This window comes from Emydura macquarii, unplaced genomic scaffold (assembly GCF_026122565.2).
Source record: "Emydura macquarii macquarii isolate MOO-44397 ecotype Brisbane River unplaced genomic scaffold, CSIRO-AGI_Emac_v2 contig_312, whole genome shotgun sequence".
Classification (NCBI taxonomy): domain Eukaryota; kingdom Metazoa; phylum Chordata; order Testudines; family Chelidae; genus Emydura; species Emydura macquarii.
In genome coordinates, this window is record NW_027130449.1 from 4,847,329 (window position 1) to 4,872,460 (window position 25,132).

Below are 25,132 nucleotides of genomic sequence, written 5' to 3' on the forward strand. Positions count from 1 at the left end.
ATTTTGAGTTAACTACGTACAATAAACAATCTGTTCCACCTTGTATTTAGCTGTGACACTTGGAATACATTTCCCATCCCAGACCCGAAAAAGAGCTTCGTGTATCTCGAAAGCTTCTCTCTCACCAACAGAAGTTGGTTCGATAAAAGCAATTAACTCACCCTTCTTGTTTCTGTGCTATCCTGGGACCAGTGAAACTGATATTTACTAACAATCTAATCCTTCCAAGGCTACCTATTTCCTACCTCCAGTAGCGCTGTGGATAAGGAAGGGAGGGAACATTCCTTTTTAGAGAGCTTTTGTGGAAGACTGATGATTTATTCTTAGGCTTGCTCTGAAGTAGATCTTTCCTACCAGACATTTTTTCACTTTTTTTGAAATGCTGGGGTCATCTATAGCATTTGGTTAAACTGGACCTTGTATTTATCTCTAGCCGAGGCAGTCTTGTTTCTCTGCTGTTAAGAATTTGGGTCTTTGACTGGCATCATGTCACAGATGCAATCAGGCTGTCCCTGCTGGTGGTCCAGCAGATTACTATCAACGGAATCCACATCTCTGTATCCCCAGGTATTTTGTGTTTCTGTGGCCTTTCTGACGTGGTGCTTGGGCACCCACTATGTCTGCTACCTCTTCACGGAAATGGCACCCCCTCCACACACCTGCTGAAGGCCCTAAGGACCAGTGCTGACCCCTGGGATACCGCAATAGGTTAAACACACCCTCTCCCAGTTGTCTGTCTGTCTGGGGTGAGCCTTCTGGTTTACCATTACAATGGGTCACATGGGAATTGTAGCACCCAAGACATACAGACTTGGCACAGTACTCAAACACTGGGTTGCTCTTTAATAGTCTGAGAAATAGAGTACAGCTCCTATAGAAAACAACAAATATGCTAAACACAAGCCACTCACTAGCTCATCTTTCCTTGGGGTCCATCTGTGTTCAGGAAAGTAGGCAAGAGCCCCGGCCTCTTCAGAAACACACTGAGTTGTTTCTCTTTCTTCTCCAACTGGAGAAAAATGCCCTTCCCCCCAAGTAGAGCAGCTTCTGCTTTTTATTACTTTCAGCCCCCTTTGTCAGGTGCTGCTGTCCTCAGGCCTGGTCTACGCTAAAAAGTTAGGTCGACCCAGCTATGTCGCTCAGGTGTTTGAAAAATCTGCGGCCTGAGTGACATAATTAAGCTGACCTAAGCCCTGGTGCAGACAGCACTAAGTCGATGGAAGAATTCTTCCATTAACCTAGCTACCACCTCTCAGGGAGGTGGATTACTCCTTCCTTTGCATAGGTAGTGTCTACAGCGAAGCACTGCTGTATGTGTACCGCTGCAGCATTTGAAGTATAGACAAGCCCTCAGTCTCCTCAGATGGTCAGATCCCTCCAGTGACTTCATTGCCAATCTAACCTCCCAGAGTTCAGCCTTAAAAAGCCAGTTTGCTCTCGGCAGCAGCCACCTCTATATCATTTAGATGCAGGATCGTCAAAGTTTAATGTCTCTATTATTAGGCCTTTGCCACCACACATTGGAATTTCAGTACAACAAGGAGTCAGCAGCACAACAGCGAAGACAACTGCTAGCCCCCATTCAAAATCGAGTTTGTAGCTTGGTAAACCTACGGAGAGAGTTCATAAACTCACAATGAATTCATGAAGTGTATAGGCAATTCCCCCAAATCACCTCTAGGTCTAAATGTTATGTGGGATTTAGGGACAAATTCCTCTCTGAAGTTTTTGAAGAGGCAAAGTGTGTTGTATATTAAAATGATTAAATTCGTTTCTACCAGCCAAGAAACTGCTTTTGGCCATTCTTAAACTTTTCTGAGAGGTAGTGGATTCTGCTCTGACTTCAACAACAGCCTTTCCCTAGATGTTACATCCTGGGTGATTAAGGATAAATCAAAAAATTAAGGGGCCAGTACATGTAAAAATATAAATGTTAGGTTGAGATATTCTAGCCACAGCTATGTGCCAGTTTCCCACTGGGCCAAACACCAGCAAGTGCTGGGATATGAGTGCCTTAATTCCTTCTCCCACCCCCTGAGGTATTGACACACTTCTTACAAGAAAGTAACTTCTAACCAACACCCACAAGGACTAAGGCCTGGTCTACACTGCAGAGTTAGGTTGATGCAAGACAGCTTACATCAACCTAACTGTGGAATGATCTACACTTAAATTTTGCTTCTGCCATTGTAACTGCCCAACTACGCCAACTTAATTCCACCTCCACCAGTAGCGTAGAGACAAAGTTGATGTAGTTGTCAGCATAGACACCGAGTTGCTTACGTTGATTTACTGGCTTTCAGGAGCCTTCCTGCAATGCCGCACAGTAATTACATTGTTTGTGTGTGTCTACACTTTGTTGTGTTGGCAGCATGTCCTCACCAGGAGCGCTTGTATCGATTGTACTGTCAGTGTGCGGCATTGCTGATGTAAGTTAAGTCAATTTAATTCTATAGTGCAGATGTGGCCTTAGTACACTTTCCCTACCACGCACACATTCATAAAACATTAACACCTTTAACTACAAGCCAAGTCTTCCTTTAACAACTGGTGTGTGTGTGAGTATGTAGGGGGGAAAAATGAAGCCAATCTGTTCTGTAATTATATAGGGTGCCCTGAGAGGAAAATGACTGTCCAAACCAAGATTTAAATGTTAGGAGCTATTTTTCATCTTCGGAATGCTTTACAATAAGTCTCACAATATGGATGAGGTAGGGAAATCTTTTTCTGCCTTGTTTAACAAAACAGAAACTGAGGCACATGAGAGAGGGCCAAAGTAGGAGAGGGTGTCCGTGGCAGATCTAGATTTAGTATGTGAGAGACTGGTCCTATACTTGGTGCCTATTTTTAATACTGAGACATCTTCCTGGCAAGTATTATTGACATAGCTCTATAGCTGAATGCCAGGACAATGCCAGCGCTCTTGCTCTAAACTCTTAAAGGCTCAAATGATACACTCCAGAGCAACACACACCAGAACAGGCAGAGTTGGTATGTGGGAAGGGAGAATGTACTTCTGTTTAATGGAATGGGTGTCTGACTTAACAGTGAGGTGTTTTTATACTGTAGTTCAATTCTAATATATACTCAAAAGATGCAGAGGGTTGGTCTGGAATGATGATAATGAGCAAAATTCTCAAAAGTACTTAAGGACCCCTACTGAAAGTCACTTGGCTGCAGTCCCTTTATGTTCTGCTGAAAGAGAGCTGAAGACAGCTAGTGTATGTTCGTTTGCATTTAGAGTAGTGGTTAGAGCATAGCTGGGTGAATAACTCATTTTTCAGTTCACTTGGCAGGTCTGAAAAATTGGGGAAAAAAGGGGTCTGGCTGAATTGAATTTTAAAATTGAAATTTTTTTGCTGAATAGAAAAAATGTGAATTGTGTTGAAAGAAGCATGTCATTTAACCTGAAACAAATGTTTTGGGCATTCTTAAAGTCTAGATTCACAAAACTACCGGAAGAGGAGGTAGTGGTGCCTTTTCTCTGTTTTGTGAGAGACTAAATATACTGTGCATGCTCTGTGATTCTTGTTTTTAAAAAATGCCATGACAAATCTGCAGCCTAAGTTATTTGGGGGGCAAGAAAATCCTCCTGGCTTCTAGGAAAGATGTTCCAGCCTGGAGTCAGAAATTTTCCTTGTTTCCATTCTAGTTAGGAGGGGAGTATAGAAATTCACATCGAACTTCAAGCTCCCAGTTTCTCTCAGTCTGCCATATTTCTTCCACCTCTCAATGAAGCTGTAACAGATTAATATTGATTCAGGCAGAGTTAAGAAGCTATGAAACAGCCTCCCAGCATCAGTGGATGAATCAAGTGAGAGAACTAGGATTTATATGACCATCACATATATTTTTTAATCTTCAAGGTTAAAATTTAACCCTGGTCCTGTTGCATAATGAGGCAACCCTTCACAGCCAGGTCCCAAGTTGACGATCCAAAGCGTGAGCTGGGAGAATTTGCATAAGCAGCAAAGCAAGGAGAATGCTCTCTACACAATCCACCCAAGGCTGGCCCAGATAAAATCCTGCCCAACCATCTTTCACACCTATTACCATTTACTCTCCTCTGCTGAACCTCCTAAGCGAATTAGCACATCCCTGTTTCTCCTCCCAAATCACTGATATTTCCATTACTGCAAAAGCGAATCTTCTTTCCTCTTTGTCAGATGGTCATCAATAACTGAATGATGTGAATTTCATTATTGCCCTCTGGAGGATGGAATAGGAAGGGTTCAGCTTCAAGAGACCTTCACCCTCTACTGTTAACAGCAGTTAATTATTAGCTCAGTTAGTGTATGCTTTTAAAGCAGGAAGTGGTTTGAATCTTTACACAAGAGAGGGCCACCTTGAAGCTGCAGCTAATCATGGATTTGTTTCAGTCCTCTACTGTTTGCAAATGTGAGTGAATTTATTTTCATTCCCTTCCTGAGAAGTATGTAACCTTACAGAGAGGGACCCTGGCCAGAGAGGTGAAATGACTTGCCCAAAAGGTACAGAGAATCAGTGGCTGAGACGGATCCTTTTCCTCCCCTCCCCCAAACAACTGACTCCTCATTCTGTGCCGCAAACAAATGCCTTTGTTTCTAGGGTGACAAGAATAAGTTCCAAACACCAATTCATCGGCAGGGTTCACTTTAATTGTACTTAGCTCTTAAGTTGGCTTTCACTGAGAACTCTCAAGCACTTTACACCTGCCTGTTTGTTTGTTTCATCCACAAGCTTTATGTCATTAACATAGACTAGAAAAGGAGTCAGGACTCCTCTCCATACCTAACTCTGCCATGGACCTGCTGTGTGACTTTGGGGAAGTCAACTTTTCTTTCCGTGCCTCAGTTTCTAGTGCCCTGCGCCCAGATCCTCACAGGTATTTAGGCACCTAATTTCCACTGAAATCAATAGGAGGTAGGCATCCTTGATAACCTGGCCCTAGTCACTAGCATTCCCAATGGCATCAGCAACTAATTACCCTCATGAAGTTTACAGAGAAGTTTTGCTCCTTGTAGCATGTGCTCCCTCCCCTGTTCGCCACTGGCACGAGCCATATTCTGTTGGTTTCCAAGGTAACGACGCCCCGTGTCTGTCTGTCTGTCTCCGACAGGCTATGAGAGTTAGAAGAAGTACTGGCGCCGGCCAGGATCGCTGAACCGCTGTTTTAACGATTACACCGCTGAGAGCAGCGGGACAGAGGCCAAGGTGAAGCGGCGCCGCGTCCCAGTAAGGCCCCCTTACTGCTTTTGGTACTGGTCCCAGTAAGGCCGCACGCCTGGTCCTAGTAAGGCCCCCTTACATGTTCTGGTACTGGTCACAGTAAGGCTGCAGTACTGGTCCCAGTAAGGCCCCCTTACATGTTCTGGTACTGGTCCCAGTAAGGCCCCCTGACTGGTTCTGGAACTGGTCCCAGTAAGGCCGCAGTACTGGTCCCAGTAAGGCCCCCTTACTGGTTCTGGAACTGGTCCCAGTAACGGTGCAGTCCTGCTCCCAGTAAGGGCGCAGTACTGGTTTTGGTACTAGTCCCAGTAAGGCTGCAGTACTGATCCCAGTAAGACCCCGTTACTGGTCAGGGTCTGGTCCCAGTAAGGCCGCAGTACTGGTCCCAGGAAGGCCCCCTTACTGGTTTTGGTACAGGTCCCAGTAAGGCTGCAGTACTGGTCCCAGTAAGGCCCCCTTACTGGTTTTGGTACTGGTCCCAGTTTGGTGTACTGGTCCCAGTAAGGCCCCCTTACTGGTTTGGTACTGGTCCCAGTAAGGTCGCAGTACTGGTCCCAGTAAGGCCCCTTACTGGTTTGGTACTGGTCCCAGTAAGGTCGCAATACTGGTCCCAGTAAGGCCCCCTTACTGGTTTTGGTACTGGTCCCAGTAAGGTCGCAGTACTGGTCCCAGTAAGGCCCCTTACTGGTTTTGGTACTGGTCCCAGTAAGGTCGCTTAGTACTGGTCCCAGTAAGGCCCCCTTACTGGTTTGGTACTGGTCCCAGTAAGGTCGCAGTACTGGTCCCAGTAAGGCCCCCTTACTGGTTTTGGGTACTGGTCCCAGTAAGGCCCCCTTACAGTTACTGGTCCCAGTAAGGCCCCCTTACTGGTACTGGTCCCAGGAAGGCCCCCTTACTGGTTTTGGTACTGGTCCCAGTAAGGCCGCAGTACTGGTCCCAGTAAGGCCCCCTTACTGGTTTTGGTACTGGTCCCAGTAAGGCCCCCTTACTGGTTTTGGAACTGGTCCCAGTAAGGCCCCATTACTGGTTTTGGTACTGGTCCCAGTAAGGTCGCAGTACTGGTCCCAGTAAGGCCCCCTTACTGGTTTCGGTACTGGTCCCAGTAAGGCTGCAGTACTGGTGCCAGTAAGGCCCCCTTACTGGTTTTGGTACTGGTCCCAGTAAGGTCTCAGTACTGGTCCCAGTAAGGCCCACTTACTGGTTTTGGAACTGGTCCCAGTAAGGCCCCCTTACTGGTTTTGGTACTGGTCCCAAAACCAGTACTGGTCCCAGTAAGGCCCCCTTACTGGTTTTGGAACTGGTCCCAGTAAGGCCCCCTTACTGGTTTTCCCAGAACTGGTCCCAGTAAGGCCCCTTACTGGTTTTGGTACTGGTCCCAGTAAGGCCCCCTTACTGGGACCAGTTCCAAAACCAGTAAGGCCCCCTTACTGGGGACTGGTCCCAGTAACCTTACTGGGACCAGTACCAAAACCAGTAAGGGGCCTTACTGGTTTTGGAACTGGTCCCAGTAAGGCCCCCTTACCAGTAACTGGTCCCAGTAAGGACCAGTTCCAAAACCAGTAAGGGCCTTACTGGGACCTTACTGGACCAGTCCCAAAACCCTTACTGGGGCCTGGTACTGGGTCAGTACCAGTAAGGCAGTAAGGCCCCCTTACTGGGTTTTGGTACCAAAACCAGTAAGGGCCTTACTGGGACCAGTACCAAAACCAGTAAGGGGCCTTACTGGGACCAGGTCAAAACCAGTAAGGGGGCCTTACTGGGACCAGTAAGGCCCCCTTACTGGTTTTGGTAAACCAGTACTGGTCCCAAAACCTTACTGGGACCAGTACTGGGCCTTACTGGGACCAGTACCAAAACCAGTAACTGGGGGCCAGTAAGGCCCCCTTACTGGGGTACCAAAACCAGTAAGGGGCCTTACTGGGACCAGTACCAAAACCAGTAAGGGGGCCTTACTGGGACCAGTACTGAGACCTTACTGGGACCAGTACCAAAACCAGTAAGGGGGCCTTACTGGGACCAGTACCAAAACCAGTAAGGGGGCCTTACTGGGACCAGTTCCAAAACCAGTGAGACCTTACTGGGACCAGTACCAAAACCAGTAAGGGGCCTTACTGGGACCAGTACCAAAACCAGTAAGGGGGCCTTACTGGGACCAGTTCCAAAACCAGTAAGGGGCCTTACTGGGACCAGTACTGAGACCTTACTGGGACCAGTACCAAAACCAGTAAGGGGGCCTTACTGGGACCAGTACCAAAACCAGTAAGGGGCCTTACTGGGACCAGTTCCAAAACCAGTAAGGGGGCCTTACTGGGACCAGTACTGAGACCTTACTGGGACCAGTACCAAAACCAGTAAGGGGGCCTTACTGGGACCAGTACCAAAACCAGTAAGGGGGCCTTACTGGGACCAGTTCCAAAACCAGTAAGGGGGCCTTACTGGGACCAGTACTGAGACCTTACTGGGACCTTACTGGGACCAGTTCCAAAACCAGTAGGGGGCCTTACTGGGACCAGTACCAAAACCAGTAAGGGGGCCTTACTGGGACCAGTAAGACCTTACTGGGACCAGTACCAAAACCAGTAAGGGGGCCTTACTGGGACCTTACTGGGACCAGTACCAAAACCAGTAAGGGGGCCTTACTGGGACCAGTACCAAAACCAGTAAGGGGCCTTACTGGGACCAGTTCCAAAACCAGTAAGGGGGCCTTACTGGGACCAGTACCAAAACCTGAGACCTTACTGGGACCAGTACCAAAACCAGTGGGGCCTTACTGGGACCAGTACCAAAACCTGTAAGGGAGCCTTACTGTGACCAGTACTGAGACCTTACTGGGACCAGTACCAAAACCAGTAAGGGGGCCTTACTGGGACCAGTACCAAAACCAGTAAGGGGCCTTACTGGGACCAGTTCCAAAACCAGTAAGGGGGCCTTACTGGGACCAGTACTGAGACCTTACTGGGACCAGTACCAAAACCAGTAAGGGGACCTTACTGGGACCAGTACCAAAACCAGTAAGGGGGCCTTACTGGGACCAGTACCAAAACCAGTAAGGGGGCCTTACTGGGACCAGTACTGAGACCTTACTGGGACCAGTACCAAAACCAGTAAGGGGGCCTTACTGGGACCAGTACCAAAACCAGTAAGGGGGCCTTACTGGGACCAGTACCGGAGCCTTACTGGGACCAGTACCAGAACCAGTAAGGGGGCCTTACTGGGACTTACTGGGACCAGTACCAAAACCAGTAAGGGGGCCTTACTGGGACCAGTACTGAGACCTTACTGGGACCAGTACCAAAACCAGTAAGGGGGCCTTACTGGGACCAGTACTGAGACCTTACTGGGACCAGTACCAAAACCAGTAAGGGGGCCTTACTGGGACCAGTACCAAAACCAGTAAGGGGGCCTTACTGGGACCAGTACTGAGACCTTACTGGGACCAGTACCAAAACCAGTAAGGGGGCCTTACTGGGACCAGTACTGAGACCTTACTGGGACCAGTACCAAAACCAGTAAGGGGGCCTTACTGGGACCAGTACCAAAACCAGTAAGGGGGCCTTACTGGGACCAGTACTGCGGCCTTACTGGGACTAGTACCAAAACTGGTCCAATTGCTATCTTCTACGCAAAACGTTGCACAGCCAAGCATATGAAAGCATTCACCTGTGAGCATTAGGAACCTGATTTACGAAAGTGCTGAGCGCTCCCAATGCCAGGTGACGTCAGTGGGCGTTGCGGGTGCTCAGAAAAAGAAAATCAGGATGGCAGTGTACAAATCCTGGCTTCAATCCCAGTGTTGAGCTACTTCAGCTCCCTGCAAAGTCATTTAGCTCGATGACAAAGAAGTAGGTGCTGAGGGGAGGGTTTGGAAGGAAGAGCGAGCAATGGATCACTTTAGGGAGGGTGCTCCATTCCTAAGAAATGCTCTTCTGCCTGCACACTGGGGTAACACAGAAACTGCTCTCTGGCAGGCAGCCCCTGAGGGAGTCTGGTTGAAGCACAGCCATGTATTGCACAACAGCTGGCTCTCAGCCAGTCTTCCATGATACTCTGCATGGCACCTGCAGGCCCCACCTGCTCCTGAGTCCAGCCACTGACTAACACAGATGGGTTTTGCAGTGTTACATCTTTATCTGGGGATACTTCCTGGTTTGCTGCACTCAGGGAAGTGATGGGATTCTAGAGGCTTGTGAGAGGGCAGGGGGAGAGGGATGGGCAGAGAGTTAAGGATTTTACATGAAGGAGAAGGAACTGTGTGCATTGTGGTGTGCATGTACACAAAGAGCAAATCATAGGAACAGATCCTCCACACCTGGGCTGCAGGAATGGAACAAAGCAGGTGGGATGGGAACTACAGACTTGCAATCTGATTGATGTATTTTAGACTGAGGAAAACAGTAGAGAGCACAGGATGTGTGTGTCTCCTCTGTCATAGACTGCAGCACCCACAACTGTGAGAACAAAATGGCAGCTGCTGCTGTGCATGGGCAAAGTTTTTAGGAATATAAAAGAACAGTGCATGGAAGATCATGCTTTTGCAGCTACATACACTACACCCTGTATGGATGGATTAAGGCTGGATCTGCTTGGGAGAGACCAACTGGTGTGAAAGGGACCCCATTTGGGCCAGACTACAATGGGTGTTGCAAGCATATCAGAAATTGGGATGGAACATGCCCAAGTCTGGAAAAGGGAATTGGGACTAGGTCTAGTTATCTAGGACTAGGTCATAGTTATCCCTGCCAGCAAAACATTAGCAGAGTGGGTGCATCTTATACCGACAAAACGGTTTTTGCCTGTAGTGCTGCTTATTTCAGCCTCCCTGAGCAAAACAATCTATATCCGTCAATGCCCAGTTTTGCCAGTATAACTGCATTTGCACTAGGGTCTTCTACCAGCATAACTATATTGGTCACAAATCAGACCTCCTCATGTCTGACCAACACAGCTATGCTGACAAAAGCTTTCGTAGTGTAGACATGGCCTAAAAGGAAAAGAGTTGGGTTGGAAGAGACCCTGCGAATGTGCTGTTTATTCTTAATCCATCCCTAAATTTGAAAGATTAAAAATTAGGGAGTTCAGGGATTTTGGTTAGTCCATCTAGCAACGGAGACGAATGTGGATGGATAGAGTTTCAATATAAATAGGCCCTCGCCATAATTTTCAAATCTGGATCCAGATCAGAGTTTCCCCAAAGTTTGGGATGTTTGGGTCCGAGGTTTTCTTCTGAGTTCATCCCAGAGTCTAGTGATAGACCTAACCAATCCCACTGCAGCCATATGTGGTATTAACCTTAACGTCTGACGGCATAGGCACAATATGCTATGGCTGCTGTGGGAACCATAACACTGAATGTCTTGGCCCTATGTTCACGTTTGTATTTAATGTCCTCCTTTAATTAGTGTATTAATTAATGTAAAAGAAAAAAGGAAGATGCTAAAGGCATTTGTCTGCACTCTTGAAACTGTTATTAAGTAAATGCCTTCGCTTGACTCATCAGAGCTTAGCTGCACACAAAACGGGGGCTGCTTTAACTAGTGGTCTGGTATTATCAAAGCAGTATAGAAGCCTCCCTATTGTGGATGCAGTGATATCAGTATAAAGCTGCTTTTTGCTGGTATAGCTATACACAAAGGGAACTAGTCTATACTGATCTAAGGCACTTTTATACCAGTATAACTGGCCATACTAGGGGGTGCACCAGTATAACTAGTCTGGTAAAAAAAAAAAATCACTCCTAACAAAAAATAGTTATACTGGTACAAAAATCTGTGTGTAGACCAGGCCACAGTGCCCAAACACATTATCTCATTACAAGAAGTAATTGTCACTGTTCACACATTCTCATCTCCTAATCAATAGTTGTGAATAGGCCTCAACTACTCTCTGCTTTTATCTACCTTTCCCATTCCTGTTACTTACCCTTGGATATGTATATATATATATATATATATATATAACTCCTATGTGATTTCTATTCCTTACATTTGACGAAGTGGGTTATAGCCCACGAAAGCTTATGCCTGCAGAAATTAAATTTGTTAGTCTTTAAAGTGCTACAGGACTCTCATTGTTTTTGCTCTATACAGACTAACACGGCTACCCCCTGGAACTTTTCACCCAGGTCTTAGAATCCTTGGTGCAATCTGCAACCTAGTCTCAGCAGCTAGAAGGTGGGACCTGGTGTTTCCTGGCACAGACTCCCTGCTGGGCAACCCTTTGTTCACTTGCTCTTGCTTCCCAGTTCTATTATAGGGCCCGGGTTGTCAATTGCATCTTAGCATTCTATTGGGAATGGTACCATTGCCCTGTGCCTGCATGAAATTAGCACATTTCCCCCAGCACAACCTCCCCTGTCTCCCCGGAGGAGTGGGAATCAGCTCCACGGTTACCTCTTGGTTTCAGTGTGTGTGTCGGGGGCATCCCCTGTAACACTAATCCCTGTGTATCCCTCCACATACCTCCCCAAGCACTGGCTGGAAGTGGGTATCCCCAAAATTTGATTGGGTTTTGGGGAAGGTGGTTCTGCTGCTCTGTTAGCTGGCTGGGTTCCTTTATTATTTCTATGGTGCAGGGGGCCATCGTTGTTACTGCAGATCTAATTAATCGTTGGGTCACCTACAGCTTTTCTAGTTGTTAAAAATAAATGAAATGCCTGCTCCCCACCTCTGTGTGCAGGCACCCCCACAAGGTGCCACCACCCACCTGCATCTGGATGCCTCCCACTGAGAGAGAGGGACCAGCAGCTTCTTGCAGGTAAATGGAGTTGCTGAATGAGATTTTTTTTTTTTTTTTTGCAGGAACAGAGCATTTTCTGCTCCTTTCACCTGCAAGCTAGGAGGAAGAAGAGAGAGGGGAGGGGCCCAGCCAGGGCAATCTCGTGTGATTACACACACAGAGACAGCCACACCTTGAAACTACCTGAGACAAGGAGACGCGGGGAGGAAAACTCCAGACAAATAACACAGGGAGGAGAAGAAAAGAAAAGCACAGTGTGGGACTCAAGTTGTAGGGTAACCTCTGGGGGAAGGAAGTACTCAGATCTTGCTCTTGCTACAGCTAGTTTCTCCTGGTCTGGGAGTTTCAGCTGAAACCGATCAGCCATGGGCTCTGGAGCCTGAGCCAGTAAGTACCAGGAAGGACTTTGTTCGCAGCAGAAGGCGGAGCTGTGTGCGCTGTGATTGAAAAGTTTGAATTGTTGGGGGCAGACTCCTACCACCACTCCTGAGCCCCCCCCCCCCCCAAAAAAGGACAACAACATGAAAAACTATCGGCTTCATGAAGAAAGAAAAATGAATGACTATCAGCCTCCCCCAGGAGGGAAAATGAAAGCTCTGGATTCTGGGCTGAAGTACAATAGAAAAGAGGTGAGTCTTCAACCTGCGAGCTGTATTTGTGGCGCTGTTTTCTAAGGATCCTTCTCTCCTGTTGCCTGAGTGACTTTCTCCCGTGCAGGAAGGGGATGGGGAGGGCCCCTTCTAAAGGAGCCTGCTCACCAGATCCAGATTTCTGGGGACTTTCTAAAATAAAACGAGTTACAAGCATTTCCTAGTGCTGTGACAAAGGCTTGCGGAGTGACCTGAAGCGTCCTGCTCTGCTGGCTTTTGGGATAGATAAGCAGCCACTCCTTTACAACAGATAGGACATGCTGCCTGGAGGTTCTGGAATTGGTTGTTGCTCTGGCCCAGTGTGTCTTTTATGGTAGAGTTTGATCTGGTTTGATTAGGCCTTTCAGACCTCTTCAGATGAGAAAGGTTGTCAATTTTCACTGCAACAGAACTGTTGGATAATCTTATAATCTAGTTTTACCTTAGCTGCAGGAGTGCTCCTGTTCAAACCCTGCCAAGCCTTGTCTACAGGCAGACTTGAACCAGTCTCACTTAAAATCTGATTTGGTGAAACAAGCATACAGCCTTGCATGGACTGTCTTAAATAGACTTATTTTTCTTGCATTAACTAAGTTCCTCATTCAGGGCTAGGATACTGGGTAAAATGCTGTGGTCTGTGTTATATAGGAGGTTAGACTAGTTAATTCTCACCTTAAAATCCATTACTCTAAAAAACAAACAGTTTAGTTAAATGGGTGCAAAACATAATTTCAGTATTCTGAATTCAAGTTTAAACCAGGCTTATACTGATTTAGGTTAAAATGAGTATGGATATTTTCAATAGCTATAATCCCAATTTAAACTGTATAAATAATTCACACTGTTTTGCACTGGATCTAACTCAAATAGTTCAAAATCATTCCTGTATTTGGTTCAGAGCAAGTGTGTGTGCAGCCCAGGCTTTGTCAGTTAAGGGAGTAGTTTTGTGTTGTCTTGTGAAAGAGGGTCACTCTAACCAGGCCTTACCTCTTACTTCCAAAGCCTTGGCTATTATTTCACTGGAGTTTCCTGTTAAGATGTTGAACATCCTGGTGAGGTTTTATCTCCTGAAGGGTGTCAGAGGTGACTTTGTGAGGGTGGATTTGAACCATTGGTCTTGACCCAGAAGCGTATGCTCCTTTTTGCAATCTCTGCCAATTTAAAACTTAGGGGTTGTTTTAATATACAGTTTTCTAAATTGCAAGTGGTTTCCCAGCTTGTTTCCAGTCTCTTTGTTATAGATTTATGAGCTGTGGGTTCCTAGTTTAGCTATTGTTACCTGGCAATGGTGAAGAATTGTTGAGTCATCTCCTAGCCCTGAATGAGGAACTTAGTTAATGCAAGAAAAATAGCCTTATCTGGTCTCAGGCTGTTGTTTAATGTCTTGGATGCAGAGTTAGCTCAAGCTATTTACTCTCAGGTTACTCCTCTTCAGTTAGCCTAGCTTGCAGCTATACTGCAAAACAACCGTCAAGCTGCTATCTCCATGCTGGTGTTGCACTAACTGCTTTATGGTCATGGGGGGCATAAGGATGGTGTGAGGAGGAATTGGAGGACTAATGGTGCTAATCTGCATCCTGCTTGTGTTAGCTGATGACCTGGGATCACTTGAGGTTTAGTCTGTACTCCTTTTCAAGCCAGCCAACTCGAGTTAGCACCACTGCAATTGATTAAAGGAGTTTTGTTGGGAGCTGGGACTTTAGGAGCAACACTTGAGGTAACATTATAGTGAAGATGAGCTCTGTCTTCCCTGCAGAGTTTCTACCATAATCTTTCCCCAGCCCTGTTCTGCCTAATTTCCTGTTATGGATTTAAAGAATTAGTCATTGCAGCTGCATCTAGGCAGGCCTGAGCAGATCAGCCACTCTGTAAAGACCTTTATAGTTTCATGTTGTATGCTGCTGAGAGCCTTCATTAAACAGAAAACGGAGGGGTTCTCTCTCAAATTTGGGGTCAAATTCTGTTCTGTCTCATCCACAAAACCTCATATGGGTCCCTGATGGTAATGAGAGCCGAACATGCACAGTGACAGGTTTCTTAAATGTACCATGGATGAAGAATCCATTTTCTGGCCAAGTAGAGAAGAGATGGCAAGGCCTGATTCCTTTCATCCTTCCACGCTTCAGGTGCCAGTTGTTGGGAGATAATCAGTGTTGCAGCTGAGAAGCAGGTTCCAGCTAACATCAATTACAATTCCTCATAGAGCTGATTAGGACAGACTGTGTCTATTAGCAATGTTTTGTGCTAGTGCCACTTGTGTGAGTTGTGTATTCTGTCTATCCCAGAGCTGGTTGAACTCTTCATAGGAATAACCATTCAGCCTTGATTTTTCTCTTCCTGGGTTATTGGCAAGCAAGCTCTGATTTCTTCTTCTTGTTGGTGGAACAATTCCAATCGCTTCACTCTAATGAATTTTAGCCTTTGGGCTGTTGGTGACCTAGTCGCTGCAGCTCTCAGTAGAGTCTGAGTGCAGTTGTTGCTGCTGCTTCAGTGTGTGATTTCAGCAGAGGGCTTGTTCGTTAAGGGCTGCAAGAACCTGAGACTGACAACATGCAGCAGAGCTGGTACTACTAAGTACTGTTTTGCTGCAGTTGCAGCTAAGGGCAAACTATATTCAGGACTAGTTCAGTAACCATGGTTAAATCTGCTCTGAGCAAGAGGATAATCATAGATGGTCTCTTCTCACCTTGAAGTCTGTGTGTTTGCCGTCTAGTCTGACCCACCTGCATATCGCAGGCCACAGAACTTTACTCACCCACTCCTGTAATAAATCCCTAACAACCTGGCTGAGTTACTGAAGTCCTCAAATTCTGATTTAAAGACTTCAAGTTACAGAGACTCCACCATTTATACTAATTTAAACCTGAAAGCGACCCATGCTACAGACAAAGGTGAAAACTCCCCAGGGCCTCTGCCAATCTCACCCCGAATATAGCAATCACAACTCATGAGCCCAATTATTTGAGGCCTTTGCTCTGCAAACAGAAATTGCTTCTTTGTGGGGGGAAATGACTAGGCAGTGTTGTGAATTCTATTAAAAATGAATACATGGGTTGTGTTGGGCCAAAATTTTAGTATTTACCCAGATCTGGGAAATGCATTATTTCCATCCATTGGAGGGTTAGAGAGACATATTCTCCAGCCTTTTCATTGAAGGCTTGTCCCATAATATCAGACCAAGAAAATCAAGCAGAGATGAGTAGCTAATATAAAGACAACAAGATGGTTCAACCTACCCTCTCCCGCCCTCCTCTGCCAGGCCTAGGTGCTGGTAAGTAGGTGGGGAAAAGTTTGTGAACAAAAGAAGGTGTGTGTTTGCTAATGGTGTTGGCTGGTAGCAATCCAAGATGTTTTATGCTGCATTTCCAAGGTGAAGAGTGACTGGGTCTTTTCAGAACAGGGATAATGAAGGGGCAAACTGAAGGTCTTTTAGGGATCGGACTAGTTTTAGTTAAAACTCCCTGCTGTTTGACATCCTCCTTAGATTGCAGGGCTCTCAAGTTTATCAAACAGGACATGAAAAAGCACATGGGAGTGATACAGGAAGGAAGCTTAAAATGCAAAGAGACACAAGAAACTTTTTTCATCCATGAAACTCCAAACCATGAGTCCTTTCAGTGCTTGCCCTACAAACATTGTCTCCCTACCACCAGCCTTTGGCAAAAGAAAAAATGTTTGTCCAACAGGAGCAGTAGGTATTTTCAGTCTTGCCAAACTTAACTGTTCAAAGTTATGAATCACAACCCTTACTCCCTGTCATATCACCGGCTTAAAAATTATCCGATGGTAAATAAACACTTTTTTTGGGCGGGGAGGATATTTGCCTTCTGGTGTTTTGAACCTTTAAGGTGCACTTTCAAGTTTATCTCTGCAACCAAGAAGCCTAGGAAGTTAGATTGTTTATAATAGTTTGTTTGAATCACAGAATGGTAGGACCTTGAGAGGTCATTAAGTCTAGCCCTCTGAACTGAGGCAGGACCAAAGTAAACCTAGACCATCCCTGACACATTTGTCCAACCTGTTCTTAATTTTTCCTTCCAAAACGTAGTACTTAGCACTAGTCTTTACTGAATTTCATGGTGTTGATTTCAGACCAATTCTCCAATTTTCCAAGGTCAGTTTGAATTCTAATCCAGTCCTTCAAGGTGCTTGCAACCCCTTTGGTGCTAACCTGCAAACTTTCTAAGCTTATTCTCCACTCCATTATGCAAACCATTAATAAAAATGTTGAATGGTACAAGACCCCTGCAGGACCCCACAAGAGACACCCTCTCATTTTGACAGCAAACCATTGGTAATAATTGGTTGAAAAACTGTATTTGCTTGCACACCCTTGTTATAGTGATTTAATCTAGAACACATTTCCCTAGTTTGCTCTTGAGAATGTTATGTGGGACTGTGTCAAAAGCCTTACAAAAATCAAGATATATCACAGCTAGTACTTCCTCTTATTCACTAGGCCAATAACCCTGGCAGAGAAGGAAACTGGGTTGGTTTGGTGTGATTTATTCTTGACAAATCTGTACTGCCTATTAATTATAACCCTATTATCATCTAGGTGCTTACAAATTGATTTAGTTTCTTCCAAGATCTTTCTAGGTTCCAGAAGTTAGGCTGGCTGGTTTATAATTCTTTTCCTCCTTTTTTAAAGATAGAGCTGAGAATATCACCTAATGACCTGCCTCTAGGAGCTGTATGTGTGGTTTTTTGAATGCCAAATATCTCAGGAGTTGGCAACAAATCTATTTGGCTGTGTCAGAGAGCCAAGACTGCTAAGAATAATAATGGAGATTTTTCTTTAGCACAAATGGTAGGTTTCAGAGCAGCAGTAGCAGTGGAGTTCTAGGTGGGAACAGCTTTCTTACATTAATTAAAAGTAAAATCCCTGCCAGCTGGTATGGATGGTAAAATAATAGAATTGCCATCTACTCTCTCTGGGTTAGTGTCTGACGAAACGGAAGCGGCTGGGGTGAGTTTCTTAGGGGTCCTCCCATGTGTGTTTTTTTTTTTTTTTTTTTTTTTTTGGGGGGGGGCGTGGAATTGGTCCTTAAATATTTAAATTAAAATGCTAGACACTTAAAACTCCATGGGGGGGAATCAATGACTGCTGGAAATCTAGTAATAAATCTACAAACAGACAAAATATATATAAATCAGGCTTATATACAGAACAGCCACACACCGCACCACACGCATGGAAAGTGCTTGCATCTGTCTTCTGTTGTTTGTCTTAATGGGCCTGAATTGTAACCTGGATTCTCTCCCCTCCCCCATTTTTTTTAAAAAACCAACCCTCTGGCAAAGTCTGGCTCTGACCTTCACTATTCAGGGAGACCATTGCTAGGTATTGAATTCCTCACTGTTTTCTCTTTGACTGTACGGTGATCTGAACACCTAGACAGGAGAGGGCTGCCATATGCATCTACTGCCATTTATTGCTAGTTAAATGGCATCAGGTGACTAATGAGGGAATGTCATGAACATGTTCCATCTTGGGGAGGAAAAACCAAGATTTGTATTTATGCTTAGTTAAAAAACCTGAGAGGGTGGTCCATGCAGTATGAATTGTGATACTGCCTGTGCCCCAGGAGCTTACAGTCTAGACAGACCAACCAGCCACGCAGCGTGCTGGGTGCCTCTGAGGAATGGTGACAGCATCAAACGGGGTACATCAGACTGCACATCCCAAATTCCCACTGAAGCCAGTGTGCACTTGGTGTGCAAGATTGAGTCTTAACTATTTGGTTTTAAGTGCAACTCCCTATTGATTTCAGTGAGGGATTCTGCTCGAAACTCCTTGAGGGAGACAGTTCCTTGTGGGTGGCTTTTTAAAAATCTTTACTTCTGCACAATTGTAATGGAGAGCTGCTTTTCTTAACGGGCGCACACAAGAGTCGGGGCCTGCGTCCTTTTTCACATACGCAAATATAAATTGGAGTTTAATATCCATTGAAATGACGGTTGTTTTACTGGTTTGAGTTAGATCAGAATCAGGACCATAAAGTAACTTTGTATTCCAAAGAATTCTGAAGTCTTATGTAAAATTCCATCCACATGTCTAATGCAGCCACTTCTAGGGTGCAGGGCAGCAGCCAGCAGGCATGCAGCACACTGCCCAGAAGTGGCTGGGTAGGTAACCCTGGCCTGGGGCACTGAATCAAATCTTTAATGTCTGTGCAGAGCAAAATAGGCCTTGGCTTTCAAGTGTCCTCCATGAGAATCCTCCACAATAAACACCATGGAATTCAGTTTCTCATCTGACTCAGGAGGGCAACAGTATGAACTGGCCCCATGCGGAGTTGAGAAGGCAGCTTCAAACCAGGCATGGCACACTCAGCCATCCTTACTGGAATTATGCTGACTGATTCCTGTTGGTCCCCTTTGTCAGGAAGGACACTTATGTGTCAGCAGGACCCTGTGTGTCTCATTTCCTGCATCTCATTCCTTTCTTTGGTTAATCTCCATTTTATAATGTAATTGTCCTTAATAAGGAACTGGGGAGGAATTAAAATGCAGAGACTGACAGGATTTCTCTGCTGTCCTTGTTGGAACTGCACTAAGCTTGATTAGTTTCAAGCACCCTATCTTCAAATGTGTGTAGTCTTATCAAAAGTCTATTCAAGCCCTGCATGAAAGGACTACTGATAACCTCTTGTTATATCTTTTGATAATGGTACAAACAGAGTTTACCAAAGATCTGGGCACAACACTATTATCAAGCTGAATTGGTTGAACAATGCTGACACTCTGCTGGCTCCTCATGCAACTGTATTGGTAGCTTGCACTGTATCTGGTGCTGCACAACTCTTCGGTTTGATCTCTATCAAGTGACCCCATTTCACTCCCACAACCGTACATTAGAGCCAATAAGTGAGAACTCGCAAATTACTTTATATTTACTTGCAAACTTTGCAAATGTGAATTTTTTGTCTTTTGAATTGTTTAGATTACTTTGTCAAACACTCCATGTGCTGGCTGTCCATGATTTTGTCACAAGCTGTCGTGCATTTCCTAAAGCACCTGGAGCCCTAGAGTTTTCTGAGACTCTTACTACTTCCAATAATAATAATAATAATTAATAATAAATAATAAAGCTGAACTGCTAACCTTCATAGTTCCAGAGAAAAGCTTGAAAATGTGTCCCAAGGGCTCAAAACCCAGAGAGCAAATAACCCCCCCAAAATGTATTGTTTGTTTTTGTTTTTTAAATCTCATGATTTTTGGTAACCTAACTTCTTATTTTGGTTTTTGTAGTCTTGAGTATTGGTTTTAAGCAGAACTTTCTATTGATTTCAATGAGGAATTCTGCTGAAAACTCACTGTGGGCTACAATCCCTTGTAGATTGTGTGTTTTTTTTTAATCGTTATCTTTGTTACATCTTACAGTATTTATTTTAATGTTTGGTTTCAACTGTAATACTACGTGATTAGGTTTTTGTGCTGGGACAGCAAAAATAGATAAGTCTATTTCATATTAGTGGTTAGTTACTGACTGGTCAGTTCGCTTCCTGGCTCTGGGATATGGCACTGTGGTGGCCTTACATTAGTTGCAGGGGAATATTTAGGATGAGATATTTCAAAGCAATCCAAAGGGTTGGGCTACCCAATTCCTATTCAAATGAATATGAATAATGTAATGTGAAAATCATGCCCTTACTGGGTTTTAAACAAAACAACAACAAAAACCCATGTTTCCATTAGAATCACTGAATGTGTGTGTGTGGAAATCTTAGTGATAGAAATGCATCTGTTACTCTTAGGATTTTTATGGAAAGTTTGTTATTGCAAACCCAAATGTGAGCAAATTTTCATCTGTCTGTCTATAGCCTCACTCCTGCTAAAATCCAGGAAAGCTTTGCCATTGACTCCAAAAGGAGCAGCATCAGCCACTTTTGTCTCAAACATAGAGTTGGGTGTAAATTTGTCCGGATGCAAGTCTTTCTCGAATTAGTCTCTCTTGAGCATATAGGTGTTTATGGGGAATCCAAGCACAGTCCATTTGTTTAGCAGGCTTGGAGTATCCCAAGCTCAGAGACTCTGGTTTGGAAGGCTAAGAGTTGAATGATGTGATGCTTTTTTTTTTGCCCCTGCTGGCACTCGTGCTCTGGTCGAGTCTGTATTACAGACTTTTACCAGACATAGCTGTGATGAGGTGCAATCCCTGACTGATGTAACTGTAACAGCAAATCCCTTAGTGTGGACACAGTTTTATTGGCAAGGCTATGTGGTTTTGCTGATCTAAGCTGTGTCCATACTAGGAGTGCTTTGCCAATGTAGCATACCGGGATAGCTGTCCCGCCAAGACCTTCCCAGTGTAGATCTAGCCCCAGGCTTCATATTTGGTGTTTATTTTACTAATTCTTATTAAACATCAGCCTGGGCAGCTGTGACCTGGGGTGCAGGTTCTTGGATTCACTAGCTGGGAAGTGAAGTGTTGAATTGAAAGACTTATTTACAGATGACAACAAAAAATTGGCTGAACCGAACGGCGCTGAATCAAGGTCAGATGCTGGCTCCACTCCAGCAGCCCTGCTTGGTCAGATGAGAACTGCCTTCTCCTGGAGCTCCTCAGCCAGCCCTCTGGCTTTCCACCCCTGACATCTGCTGGGCTCTCTTCTTGTCCAGACACTCTTGCTTCAGCGTTTCTCTCAATACTTGTCTCACTAGCACCTCGAGATGCTTGCAGGTCTGTACAGAGACCAGAAGAAATGGTAGCTAGGCCTTGGAAAGGACGGACCCGTGAGCCGAAGTGATTGCTTGGCTAGATCGTATCGGGTTGAGTGTTATGCATGCCTAGAGTTTCATGTCTCCAGCTTTTGTAGTGTGTATCTCAGAATGCTGCTGTGATGGAGAAGAGATGGGACTCAAGTGTAGCACATGCAAAGGGGAAGATGTGCTATCTCATGTGAGTAAAACTTACCCATTGCTGACAGTGGGTGTGCAAGGCAAATCCTCAACCCAAGCAGGGCTTCTCCCTCAGCTGCCCCTCCAGCAGATCACCCACATGCAGCAACAACCCAGCTACACTCACTCTTCCCACACAGTCTGCAGCAACTCAGTTGTCAGGCATGTGGCAGTAGCCTGTCTGGAGTAGAGTCAGATGACCCCCTCCCCCGGTATTTCTCCAACCCTGCCAGAGCTGCAGATCAGTCTGTGCAACAGTGTCATCCACCAGGAACCTGCCTGTAGCCTCGCAGTGTATCAGGCTCTCGAGACTCCCAGACTGCTCTCGATCCTGTTCCGGGCCCAGCCTTGTCTGAGTCCTGGTCCAGTCTTGTCCGTGACCTACACCAGCCTTGCTCCAGTCCCATTACAGACTTGCTGCAGCCTTGCCTCCGCTTCCTGACCCTCCTCGGACTCTGACGCTCTGGATTTGACCTTGGACCTGGACCTGGACCTCGGTGATGGAACTCACTTGCCTTGTCCCTGGACTCAGACCATCCGGCTTCAATCCCTGGCTTGCACCTGGACTCCAGCTGTGGTACTGATTCTGGCCTATCTATGGACTCTGATCTCAGTTCTGACCCCAGCTTGTCCCTGAATCTCGATTCCAGTGCCACCCTTGTCCCAGTCCCTACGTCTGGCTTTGACCTCTGCTCCAACCGGAAATGGTTCAGAAATGGAGGTTGAAACAGGCTTTTGAAAAGCTTGTGTGGAACACTCATGACATGTTGTAGCCCCATCCCTCCCTGCCCCACTGGTTCTACCTTGTTACATCCCTTCTCGGCATGCCATGAGCTAGGCTACAAGCTCTTTGTGGTGGACTGCTGTGAAGTGTCTTCTTCGTCTCTGGGCATTGCATTAATAACGGACAAAGGTGATGCCAGGGTTCCTGACGCCTGGGCCATGCTGTCCTGTAGTTGAACTGACTTTCCGGGATCGCCTTCCTTTCAACTCCTATTGCTCACTCTTCCTGATTGACTCTTGCCCTGCAGCTTTCTCCGGTGGAGCTGCGGAGCAAACTGAAGCTTGCAGCCTGGATTGAAGCTGCTGGCTCCACACACGCCAGGGCTTTAGAAAGCTCACAGTTACCCTGTCTCTTAGTAAATCCTGATACTCACCTGGAGGTAGGACCCATAGCCCTTTCTGGAACTCAGGAATTGGCGTTTTGAGGAGAGCAGATATTGGGTGAAACTGGAGGCTGATGAAGGATAAGGATCCAGCACTGAGTCTGTGCCTTGTGCATTGCTCAGTCGCTCGCCAGAGATGGGGCCTCTGTTCCTCTGAGGCCCAGATCTTCAGGAAGCATTTGCCACAGACAGCAACTGTCTGCACGCTCCATTTTGCAGGGTTGGAGGGTGTGCACCTGTGGGGCTGTGCACTTGACTTGAAAATTCCAGCTTCGGCTCCTGCTTGGGGTGGGATGGGGAGGTGTCTTTTTGTTGTTAAATAAAAATCCTCGCTCGTTCTCATGTTTGTGTTGTGAGAAGAGCTGGGGAAGAAGCAAAGAGATGTCCCCTTCCTCCCCCAGTGTGGAGTGAGTGGGTGGTGGGAGCAGGACCCCTAGCAGCCTGGGGGAAGCCCACTAACACACACATACTAGGTAGTTGGATAGCTTGTTGCATCAGTAGTGTCTGTTCTTGCTCTCGCTATGTTCCATGGCCTGGCCACTCAGAACTGTAGGGTGACAGCAGGCTAGGACTGTCTGATTCTCCCTCTCCAAAAACACGGCCCTCCACTCACTTCAGCTAAGGAGACTCACTATTAGCTGCAAGCTGTATAGGGCCAATGGCACACAGCTGAACACTTCTAATCCCATCCAGCAGAAGGAAGTTGTGTACACGCTTTCACGTGCGCAAACAAACCAGCCAGTTCATTCCCAAATGGCTGTATTTTAAATCCCATGTGCTGTTAGATCAGGTGTCTCAAACTGTAGCGGCTCGACCTTCTGAACAGCACAGCGTCCGAAGGCCGTGACACTGAGCAGTGGCTGCTTGCTCCGTGAGCGGCATGCCCCGCTGCCATGCCCACCCATGATCTGTCTGCCAGCTGGAGAAGCTGATCCCTCTGATCGTGAGCTCATCTGTGTCACCATAGTGATAAAGCGTCAGGCTCCAAATACAGCCTGGCTCTCTGAGCGGGGGATCCCATCAGCTCCTTTCTGCCGGCTGGGTGTGTCTGCTTTTCAGTAAAACCTTCTTAGTTCAGGGACCTGACGCAGCTCTCTTTTCTCCCTGCTGCCCACGTGTGAGCTCTGGGCTTACTGCAGGCAGCATAACTCATTGCCGCTCTTGAAGTTCTGGTTTTTCTAGACTGATCACAATACCTGTCTAAAAATACCTCAAGCAGCCGGATCACGGAAAAGGGAGAGGCTTATTTCTCAAGGAACCTCCAATCCTCCTCCATGCCAGACGTTACCACAAAGTGAACAGCTGCACCTGGAGGATGGGAAAAGCAACTGCCCTGTTAACGTTTCAGCCCAGAGCACTGGGTGGCTCATGGCCCAGCGCCTGTCTGTACTGGGGTGTGTCGGGAATGGCGTTCCCCTGCTTTCAGGTAGCTTTGAATGTAACGGCAAAGCTGGAGGGCACTTGCCGTTCACAGGCACGCTGCCTGGGCGAGAACAGAACTCAGCTTGACCAGCCAGAACAGTGACATGTGAGATTGGTCCTGAGATCTGTGCTAGGAGCAGCTTTCAAGGCTCTCCGACCGCCTTACTGGGACGAGACATGCAGAGGGGCTCAAATCACTATTAAAAACTAAGTTTACAACCCTTTGCCCATTTCCAAGTGGGTTAGTCCCCTTATCCCCCACCTGCCCAAAGCCACAGAGGGAGCTGATCAACCATGATGTAGAACCCAGGAGTCCTGACTCCCAGTCCCCCCTCTGCTGTAATCACTAGAAGAGCCTACTTCCATCCCAGAGCCAGGCATCGAACCCAGGGGTCTGGACTCCCAGTCCATCTCTGCTGTAGTCGCTACAATTCACTCCAGACTCCAGTCCCCCCAACTGCTCTGACCACTAGAACCCACTGCCCCCCTGGATAGCTTTTATTTCTTTGATAGCAAGGTTACCGCCAGGGATGAGCTAAACATCCAAGGTGCCTGACTTGATGTGTGTGTAGGGTGGGGACTTTTTCCATAACGTGGGGCGTGACTCCACAATCCCTCTGAGAAGGCAGCTTTGCTGAGGCTGTTGTGCTGGGCAGGAAACTGAGCACTTGTGCGTGCGCCAAAGAACAATCCAGGCCCTTCTAGCCAGAAAACCCTGTTTCCGGCCTAGCTGAGGGTTTCTCAGTTCTGTACATCTCTGTGTTAGGAAGGCAGACCTGAGTAGTTACCGTGGGGGAATGGGATTTGGGGAACCTGGATTCTATTCATGGCTCCCCTTCCTGGTGTAGCTAAGTGACTCCCAGTCTTCGACATATTTATCCTCACAACACCCCTGTGAGGCCAGGGCAGTGCTATTATCCCTACTGTACAGATGAGGAACTGAGACACACAGAGATTAAGTGACTTGCCCAAGCTGTCACAGGGAGTCTGTCTCCCAAGCCCCAGGCTAATGCTCTGACAACTGGACCATTCATTCCATTCACTATCTTTGCCTCAGTTTCCCCAGCT

General features: G+C 46.4%; 1 protein-coding gene across 3 annotated transcripts in view; it reads left to right on the forward strand.

The window, feature by feature from the left end:
• The first annotated feature begins 12,098 nt into the window (after positions 1-12,098).
• ST14 (ST14 transmembrane serine protease matriptase) overlaps positions 12,099-25,132 on the forward strand; it is a 45,593-nt gene continuing 32,559 nt past the window's right edge. The window contains exon 1 of one of the 3 annotated variants that reach the window (XM_067563953.1): positions 12,099-12,572. In XM_067563953.1, the coding sequence (XP_067420054.1) occupies positions 12,465-12,572 (108 nt within the window). In that variant the 5' untranslated portion in view covers positions 12,099-12,464. Of the gene's footprint in view, positions 12,573-14,243; positions 14,290-14,437; positions 14,699-25,132 lie in introns of those variants that run through there. The other 2 variants (XM_067563962.1, XM_067563957.1) reach the window with 2 other exon arrangements.